General features: G+C 48.4%; 1 protein-coding gene across 1 annotated transcript in view; it reads right to left on the bottom strand.

Moving 5' to 3' along the window:
- Positions 1-1,407: 1,407 nt before the first annotated feature.
- Positions 1,408-10,935, bottom strand: part of LOC123735056 (proline-rich extensin-like protein EPR1) — a gene marked incomplete at its 3' end in the record, with an annotated part of 11,738 nt that continues 2,210 nt past the window's right edge. The window contains exon 3 of the mRNA XM_045712952.1: positions 1,408-1,717. Coding sequence (XP_045568908.1) covers positions 1,408-1,717 — 310 coding nt within the window. The remainder of the gene's footprint in view (positions 1,718-10,935) is intronic.

Below are 10,935 nucleotides of genomic sequence, written 5' to 3' on the forward strand. Positions count from 1 at the left end.
ATCCCATAGAGAGAGGAATACATCCCATAGAGAGGGAATACATCCCATAGAGAGGGAATACATCCCATAGAGAGGGGGAATACATCCCATAGAGAGGGGGAATACATCCCATAGAGAGGGGGAATACATCCCATAGAGAGGGGGAATACATCCCATAGAGAGGGGGAATACATCCCATAGAGAGGGGAATACATCCCATAGAGAGGGGAATACATCCCATAGAGAGAGGGAATACATCCCATAGAGAGGGGAATACATCCCATAGAGAGGGGAATACATCCCATAGAGAGGGGGAATACATCCCATAGAGAGGGGGAATACATCCCATAGAGAGGGAATACATCCCATAGAGAGGGGGAATACATCCCATAGAGAGGGGGAATACATCCCATAGAGAGGGGGAATACATCCCATAGAGAGGGGGAATACATCCCATAGAGAGGGAATACATCCCATAGAGAGGGGAATACATCCCATAGAGAGGGGGAATACATCCCATAGAGAGGGGGAATACATCCCATAGAGAGGGGGAATACATCCCATAGAGAGGGAATACATCCCATAGAGAGGGGGAATACATCCCATAGAGAGAGGAAATACATCCCATAGAGAGGGGGAATACATCCCATAGAGAGGGGGAATACATCCCATAGAGAGGGGGAATACATCCCATAGAGAGAGGGAATACATCCCATAGAGAGGGAATACATCCCATAGAGAGGGAATACATCCCATAGAGAGGGGGAATACATCCCATAGAGAGAGGGAATACATCCCATAGAGAGGGGGAATACATCCCATAGAGAGGGGGAATACATCCCATAGAGAGAGAGAATACATCCCATAGAGAGGGGGAATACATCCCATAGAGAGGGAATACATCCCATAGAGAGGGGGAATACATCCCATAGAGAGGGGTACATCCCATAGAGAGGGGGAATACATCCCATAGAGAGGGGGAATACATCCCATAGAGAGGGGGAATACATCCCATAGAGAGGGGGAATACATCCCATAGAGAGAGAGAATACATCCCATAGAGAGGGGGAATACATCCCATAGAGAGGGGGAATACATCCCATAGAGAGGGGGAATACATCCCATAGAGAGGGGAATACATCCCATAGAGAGGGGGAATACATCCCATAGAGAGGGAATAAATCACCTTAAAGTAGGTCCCAAACTGGGGGTAGGAGTAATGTCATCTCACACTCTGTGTGTGTGTGTGTGTGTGTGTGTGTGTGTGTGTGTGTGTGTGTGTGTGTGTGTGTGTGTGTGTGTGTGTGTGTGTGTGTGTGTGTGTGTGTGTGTGTGTGTGTGTGGGGCAGGCTTACAATAATGGCAAAAAACAACATTTGAGAGTGCGCTGACCCTGGGGCTAGAGGGGGTACAGCTGGGTGCTCTGACCCTGGGGCTAGAGGGGGTACAGCTGGGTGCTCTGACCCTGGGGCTAGAGGGGATACAGCTGGGTGCTCTGACCTTGGGGCTAGAGGGGGTACAGCTGGGTGCTCTGACTCTGGGGCTAGAGGGGGTACAGCTGGGTGCTCTGACCCTGGGGCTAGAGGGGGTACAGCTGGGTGCTCTGACCCTGGGGCTAGAGGGGGTACAGCTGGGTGCTCTGACCCTGGGGCTAGAGGGGGTACAGCTGGGTGCTCTGACCTTGGGGCTAGAGGGGGTACAGCTGGGTGCTCTGACCCTGGGGCTAGAGGGGGTACAGCTGGAGGGAAGACATGCCATAAAGAGTGGTCCATTAGTTTTAAACAGAGTCCAGAAAGCCCTCCCGTCCATCTACAACCCAGATATCAACACCACCGTTCATTTTGTAGATGTGAAAACCAGAGTGGAGGACGTCAGATCATTCCCAGACACAGCTACGATAGCAGAAAGACATCCCGCTGAGAGGCAATCTGCTCTAAAGACTATTACTGACACCTATGATCAGGGATTTAGTTTCACCAGGCAATTATCTTCTCTCTCTCTCCCCATTACTCCCTCCCCCCTCCCCCTTCTCTCCCTCCTTTCTCTCTCTCCCTCCCTCCCTCCCTCTCCTCCTCTCTTTCCCTCCCCTCTCCCCTACCCCTCTCTCTCTCTCTCTCCTCCCTCCCTCCCTCCCTCTCCTCCTCTCCCCTTACCCCTCTCACTCTCCCCCTACCCCTCTCTCTCTCCCTCCCTCCCTCTCCTCCTCTCTTTCCCTCCCCTCTCCCCCTACCCCTCTCTTTCCCTATCCCTCCCTCTATATCTCTCTCCCTCCCTCTCTCCCTCCCTCTTTTCTCTCCTCCTCTCTTTCCCTCCCCCTACCCCTCTCCCTCCCTCCCTCTCCTCCTCTCTCCCATGACAAACATTAATCATTTAGACGAGAAGCAGCTCTGACTCAGAACGCCCCGTTCACACTCGCAGGATCCCGTCTCCCCCACACAGCTGTGAAGAGGGGCACGACACCACCTTCTCTCCCTCAGGAGGATGAAAAGATTTGGCATGGGCCCTCAGAAAGATCTACATCACAAAGCCCTGTATGTCTGCAGAGATTCTGTGTGCCTCTCTGAGGTGTTGCTGCTGGGTCAACACCTACCTGTCCTGGCCCAGACATCTACGGCCAGGCCACTTCCCTCAACCTGTCCTGTCCTGTCCCAGACATCTACGGCCAGGTCACTTCCCTCAACCTGTCCTGTCCTGTCCCAGACATCTACGGCCAGGTCACTTCCCTCAACCTGTCCTGTCCCAGACATCTACGGCCAGGCCACTTCCCTCAACCTGTCCTGTCCCAGACATCTACGGCCAGGTCACTTCCCCCACCTGTCCTGTCCTGTCCCAGACATCTACGGCCAGGTCACTTCCCTCAACCTGTCCTGTCCCAGACATCTACGGCCAGGTCACTTCCCTCAACCTGTCCTGTCCTGTCCCAGACATCTACGGCCAGGTCACTTCCCTCAACCTGTCCTGTCCCAGACATCTACGGCCAGGCCACTTCCCTCAACCTGTCCTGTCCCAGACATCTACGGCCAGGTCACTTCCCTCAACCTGTCCTGTCCCAGACATCTACGGCCAGGCCACTTCCCTCAACCTGTCCTGTCCCAGACATCTACGGCCAGGTCACTTCCCTCAACCTGTCCTGTCCCAGACATCTACGGCCAGGCCACTTCCCTCAACCTGTCCTGTCCCAGACATCTACGGCCAGGCCACTTCCCTCAACCTATCCCGTCCCAGACATCTACGGCCAGGTCACTTCCCTCAACCTGTCCCGTCCCAGACATCTACGGCCAGGTCACTTCCCTCAACCTGTCCTGTCCCAGACATCTACGGCCAGGTCACTTCCCTCAACCTGTCCTGTCCCAGACATCTACGGCCAGGCCACTTCCCTCAACCTGTCCTGAACCAGACATCTACGGCCAGGTCACTTCCCTCAACCTGTCCTGAACCAGACATCTACGGCCAGGTCACTTCCCTCAACCTGTCCTGTCCCAGACATCTACGGCCAGGTCACTTCCCTCAACCTGTCCTGTCCTGTCCCAGACATCTACGGCCAGGCCACTTCCCTCAACCCGTCCTGTCCCAGACATCTACGGCCAGGTCACTTCCCTCAACCTGTCCTGTCCTGTCCCAGACATCTACGGCCAGGTCACTTCCCTCAACCTGTCCTGTCCCAGACATCTACGGCCAGGTCACTTCCCTCAACCTGTCCTGTCCCAGACATCTACGGCCAGGCCACTTCCCTCAACCTGTCCTGTCCCAGACATCTACGGCCAGGTCACTTCCCTCAACCTGTCCTGTCCTGTCCCAGACATCTACGGCCAGGTCACTTCCCTCAACCTGTCCTGTCCCAGACATCTACGGCCAGGCCACTTCCCTCAACCTGTCCTGTCCCAGACATCTACGGCCAGGTCACTTCCCTCAACCTGTCCTGTCCTGTCCCAGACATCTACGGCCAGGTCACTTCCCTCAACCTGTCCTGTCCCACACATCTACGGCCAGGCCACTTCCCTCAACCTATCCCGTCCCAGACATCTACGGCCAGGCCACTTCCCTCAACCTGTCCTGTCCCAGACATCTACGGCCAGGTCACTTCCCTCAACCTGTCCTGTCCCAGACATCTACGGCCAGGTCACTTCCCTCAACCTGTCCTGTCCTGAACCAGACATCTACGGCCAGGTCACTTCCCTCAACCTGTCCTGTCCCAGACATCTACGGCCAGGTCACTTCCCTCAACCTGTCCTGTCCCAGACATCTACGGCCAGGCCACTTCCTCAACCTGTCCTGTCCTGTCCCAGACATCTACGGCCAGGTCACTCCCTCAACCTGTCCTGTCCTGTCCCAGACATCTACGGCCAGGCCACTTCCCCTCAACCTGTCCTGTCCCAGACATCTGCGGCCAGGCCACTTCCCTCAACCTGTCCTGTCCCAGACATCTACGGCCAGGCCACTTCCCTCAACCTGTCCTGTCCCAGACATCTACGGCCAGGTCACTTCCCTCAACCTGTCCTGTCCCAGACATCTACGGCCAGGCCACTTCCCTCAACCTGTCCTGTCCCAGACATCTACGGCCAGGTCACTTCCCTCAACCTGTCCTGAACCACACATTTACAGCACACACACAGACACGCAAGGACACACTCACACACACACACAGAGAGAGATGGCAGTACATAAAGCATGTAGATAAACAACCCCACACACACACACACACACACACACACACACACACACACACACACACACACACACACACACACACACAAAATTAAGGATTAAAAGTCCTGCATGAAAACATTCCCAAACACATCTGTGAATTACCACAAACATCATCTATTGTTTCCACTAACTAAGAGAAGATGTGCATCGATGCTTCATCCGCCAGACATGTGCTGCATCATGGGAAAGTACCGTCCGTCCCAGTTTACTGAGGAACAATACCACAGTACCGTCCCAGTACCACAGTACCGTCCCAATACCACAGTACCGTCCCAGTACCACAGTACCGTCCCAGTACCACGGTACCGTCCCAGTTTACTGAGGAACAATACCACAGTACCGTCCCAGTACCACGGTACCGTCCCAGTACCACAGTACCGTCCCAGTACCACAGTACCGTCCCAGTACCACGGTACCGTCCCAGTTTACTGAGGAACAATACCACAGTACCGTCCCAGTACCACGGTACCGTCCCAGTACCACAGTACCGTCCCAGTACCACGGTACCGTCCCAGTACCACAGTACCGTCCCAGTACCACAGTACCGTCCCAGTTTACTGAGGAACAATACCACAGTACCGTCCCAGTACCACGGTACCGTCCCAGTTTACTGAGGAACAATACCACAGTACCGTCCCAGTACCACAGTACCGTCCCAGTACCACAGTACCGTCCCAATACCACAGTACCGTCCCAGTACCACGGTACCGTCCCAGTACCACAGTACCGTCCCAGTACCACGGTACCGTCCCAGTTTACTGAGGAACAATACCACAGTACCGTCCCAGTACCACGGTACCGTCCCAGTACCACAGTACCGTCCCAGTACCACGGTACCGTCCCAGTACCACGGTACCGTCCCAGTTTACTGAGGAACAATACCACAGTACCGTCCCAGTACCACAGTACCGTCCCAGTACCACGGTACCGTCCCAGTTTACTGAGGAACAATACCACAGTACCGTCCCAGTACCACAGTACCGTCCCAGTACCACGGTACCGTCCCAGTACCACGGTACCGTCCCAGTTTACTGAGGAACAATACCACAGTACCGTCCCAGTACCACAGTACCGTCCCAGTACCACGGTACCGTCCCAGTACCACGGTACCGTCCCAGTACCACGTACCGTCCCAGTACCACGGTACCGTCCCAGTACCACGGTACCGTCCCAATACCACAGTACCGTCCCAGTACCACGGTACCGTCCCAGTACCACGGTACCGTCCCAGTACCACGGTACCGTCCCAGTACCACGGTGAGGACTTTACCAGGTTTACAAAAGTCAATTAAGATAGTTCACTTGTAAAGGCATTTATCAAAAATGCCGTTTGGAAAGAGTTTAAACTTTACAATTATAACTATAATACTATTAATATAACAGTATAACTACAATACTATCAATATAATATTATAACTAATACTATTAATATAACATTATAATACTATTAATATAACATAACTATAATACTATTAATATAACATTATAACTATAATACTATTAATATAACATTATAACTATAATACTATTAATATAACATTATAACTATAGTACTAATAATATAACATTATAACTATAATACTATTAATATAACATTATAACTATAATACTAATAATATAACATTATAACTATAGTACTATTAATATAACATTATAACTGTAATACTAATAATATAACATTATAACTATAATACTATTAATATAACATTATAATACTAATAATATAACATTATAACTGTAATACTAATAATATAACATTATAACTGTAATACTAATAATATAACATTATAACTATAGTACTAATAATATAACATTATAACTGTAATACTATTAATATAACAGTATAACTACAATACTATCAATATAATATTATAACTAATACTATTAATATAACATTATAATACTATTAATATAACATAACTATAGTACTATTAATATAACATAACTGTAATACTATTAATATAACAGTATAACTACAATACTATTAATATAACATTATAATACTATTAATATAACATAACTATAATACTATTAATATAACATAACTATAATACTATTAATATAACATTATAACTATAATACTATTAATATAACATTATAACTATAGTACTAATAATATAACATTATAACTATAATACTATTAATATAACATTATAACTATAATACTAATAATATAACATTATAACTATAATACTATTAATATAACAGAAGTGTAATACTAATAATATAACATTATAACTATAATACTATTAATATAACATTATATTAAGTACAAAAATATATATATATTTTTTTAAATACCATGAAATGAAATGTATGCATTCACTACTGTAAGTCGCTCTGGATAAGAGCGTCTGCTAAATGACTAAAATGTAAAATGTAAATTATAACTGTAATACTATTAATATAACATTAGAACTATAGTACTATAAATATAACTGTAATACTAATACTATTAATATAACATTATAATACTATTACTATAACATTATAATACTATTAATATAACATTACAATGTTATTAATATAACCTTATAATACTATTAATATAACATTATAACTGTAATACTAATAATATAACATTATAACTATAGTACTATTAATATAACATTATAACTATAGTACTATTAATATAACATTATAACTATAATACTATTACTATAACATTATAACTGTAATACTAATAATATAACATTATAACTATAGTACTATTAATATAACATTATAACTGTAATACTATTAATATAACATTATAACTATAGTACTAATAATATAACATTATAACTATAATACTAATAATATAACATTATAACTATAATACTAATAATATAACATTATAACTATAATACTATTAATATAACATTAGAAGTGTAATCAAGCGGAGTGTAACTTCTCTAGGAACCACTCTGTAAACATGATTGAACTCTGAGACCTCTGTATTCCAATCTGTCTCATGTCAAGCCAATAATCTGAGAGAGCAACAGGTTGAAAAGACATTAGCAGACAAAACATGTTTAGTATTACAGCACTGCTGCATTCTCCCAGGATTAATCCCTGTGGTTTTCATAATCTCTCTCAATATGTTTAAATTAAGATGAAGCATCTCTTTGTTCCTGTATTCCCACAGTGAGGGGAGGCTGACTGACTGGCTGGCTGACTGACTGGCTGACTGGCTGACTGGCTAGCTGGCTGGCTGACTGACTGACTGACTGACTGGCTGGCTGGCTGGCTGACTGGCTGGCTGACTGGCTGGCTGACTGACTGACTGGCTGGCTGACTGGCTGGCTGGCTGACTAACTGACTGACTAACTGGCTGGCTGGCTCGCTGGCTGACTGGCTGGCTGGCTGACTGGCTAACTGACTGACTGGCTGGCTGACTGGCTGACTGACTGGCTGGCTGGCTCGCTGGCTGACTGGCTGGCTGGCTGACTGGCTAACTGACTGACTGGCTGGCTGGCTGGCTGACTGGCTAACTGACTGACTGGCTGGCTGACTGGCTGACTGACTGACTGGCTGACTGGCTGGCTGGCTGACTGGCTAACTGACTGACTGGCTGACTGACTGACTGGCTGACTGACGGGAGAGTATGGTAAAGAGATCAGCGGTTATATGGAGAACATCTATAACATTTACTCTGGTCTCTGTGCGTTTGATTAAATGTAACATTTTGAAATCCCAGAGTTCAGAGAAAAGCATAAATCACAGTGTGGCTGCAGCTGCTGGTGTGTCTGGGGAAAACACATGCTCTCTCTCTCTCTCCCTTTCTTTCTTCTCTGCTCATAAAGACTCCCCCCGCTACTCCCGCCGTCTCTCCCCTCCCTCCAGGGAGGCCTAGAGGAACACCTGCAGGCCTGGGTCGCTCCGCCCCCGACGTTCTCTACAAATGACTCCTCACACGCCCCTCTCTCCCCCCTGTCCGTCTCCTCCCCTCTCCTTCCCTCTCCTCTCTCAGCCCTGCCCTCCTTCTCTCTCTCTCCCTCCCCCTCTCCTCTCTCTCCCCTGCCCTCCTCCTTTCTCTCCTTCCCTCTCCCTCTCCACCCCTCCCCTCCTTCACTCTTCTCTCTCTCCCCTCCTTCACTCGTCTCTCTCTCCCCTCTCCTCTCTCTCCCCTGCCCTCCTCCTCTCCTCTCTCCTTCTCCTCCTCTCCCCACCACATATTGGCCAGCCCATAGACTACTCCATCTATCCACAGGAACAAACTAGAAACCAGCCACTGTCCAACCTGTGGTGTTTACAGCAGAGTGAGAGTGGACTCCCCTCTGGCTCTCAGCTCTGTCCATGTGGTCGGCTAACCTGTGGTCTTGGACTCCTGAGCCTTGCCAGGGATGGAACAACAGTCAATCTATCAGTCTACTGCCCTGCCAGGTCCTCCCTTCAGCTGCTTGGCCCAGCTACTGCCCCAATACCTCCCTCCCTCCCTCCCTTCATCCCTCCCTCCCTTCATCCCCAACCAAATGGCTTTTTTTTTTCATGTCAACATTGATTTCTCATTATTCATTGTGTCATAACATCATAACACACAAAAAAAAAGGTCCATATGAATCATGTTTTATTGTTGAGACAAAGAGACTTGGACTTAATAACGTTGCTGAATGTTACTGGTGTCTCTCCCATCTCAAATAAACTGGCTCAGTTAGGACAAGTCGCCCTGGGGGTTGAACTGGCTCAGTTAGGACAAGTCGCCCTGGGGGTTGAACTGGCTCAGTTAGGACAAGTCGCCCTGGGGGTTGAACTGGCTCAGTTAGGACAAGTCGCCTGGGGGTTGAACTGGCTCAGTTAGGACAAGTCGCCCTGGGGGTTGAACTGGCTCAGTTAGGACAAGTCGCCCTGGGGGTTGAACTGGCTCAGTTAGGACAAGTCGCCTGGGGGTTGAACTGGCTCAATTAGGACAAGTCGCCCTGGGGGTTGAACTGGCTCAGTTAGGACAAGTCGCCGTAGGGGGTTGAACTGGCTCAGTTAGGACAAGTCGCCTGGGGGTTGAACTGGCTCAGTTAGGACAAGTCGCCTGGGGGTTGAACTGGCTCAGTTAGGACAAGTCACCCTGGGGGTTGAACTGGCTCAGTTAGGACAAGTCGCCCTGGGGGTTGAACTGGCTCAGTTAGGACAAGTCGCCCTGGGGGTTGAACTGGCTCAGTTAGGACAAGTCGCCCTGGGGGTTGAACTGGCTCAGTTAGGACAAGTCGCCCTGGGGGTTGAACTGGCTCAGTTAGGACAAGTCGCCCTGGGGGGTTGAACTGGCTCAGTTAGGACAAGTCGCCTGGGGGTTGAACTGGCTCAGTTAGGACAAGTCGCCTGGGGGTTGAACTGGCTCAGTTAGGACAAGTCGCCCTGGGGGTTGAACTGGCTCAGTTAGGACAAGTCGCCCTGGGGTTGAACTGGCTCAGTTAGGACAAGTCGCCCTGGGGTTGAACTGGCTCAGTTAGGACAAGTCGCCCTGGGGGTTGAACTGGCTCAGTTAGGACAAGTCGCCCTGGGGTTGAACTGGCTCAGTTAGGACAAGTCGCCTGGGGTTGAACTGGCTCAGTTAGGACAAGTCGCCCTGGGGGTTGAACTGGCTCAGTTAGGACAAGTCGCCCTGGGGGTTGAACTGGCTCAGTTAGGACAAGTCGCCCTGGGGGTTGAACTGGCTCAGTTAGGACAAGTCGCCCTGGGGGTTGAACTGGCTCAGTTAGGACAAGTCGCCCTGGGGGTTGAACTGGCTCAGTTAGGACAAGTCGCCCTGGGGGTTGTGGCAGGTTGCACAGGAAAGGAGTTAACACCCAATATGAAATGATTATCCGCATTTGGGACCCGTAAAAAAAGAGGACATTTCAAAGCAGCGTTCCTCAGTTCTCTTTGTGATAAATCCAAGTCCTTTCATTTTTGGTTTAATTTATTAGAATGTTCCAAACTCCGCAGCGTTAACTAGAAACAGATTGGTTTTGAGTTTAGTGGGGGTTTCTCCACGGGACTTCTGATGCGTATCGTAGTACAGACTGACTCCCCATTTTCTAACTCAATCGGATTTTTTTTTCTTCTCCCAATTGGCTGGTAAACAATTCAAGAGAAGCAATGTGTTGATGGCTGGTTAGTTCTGAAGACAGCTAACCCATCTCTCAGACAGATTAGGTCACCTGGTTCTGAAGACAGCTAACCCATCTCTCAGACAGATTAGATCACCTGGTTCTGAAGACAGCTAACCCATCTCTCAGACAGATTAGAGACTAGGTCACCTGGTTCTGAAGACAGCTAACCCATCTCTCAGACAGA

This window comes from Salmo salar, unplaced genomic scaffold (genome assembly GCF_905237065.1).
Source record: "Salmo salar unplaced genomic scaffold, Ssal_v3.1, whole genome shotgun sequence".
NCBI classification, from domain to species: domain Eukaryota; kingdom Metazoa; phylum Chordata; class Actinopteri; order Salmoniformes; family Salmonidae; genus Salmo; species Salmo salar.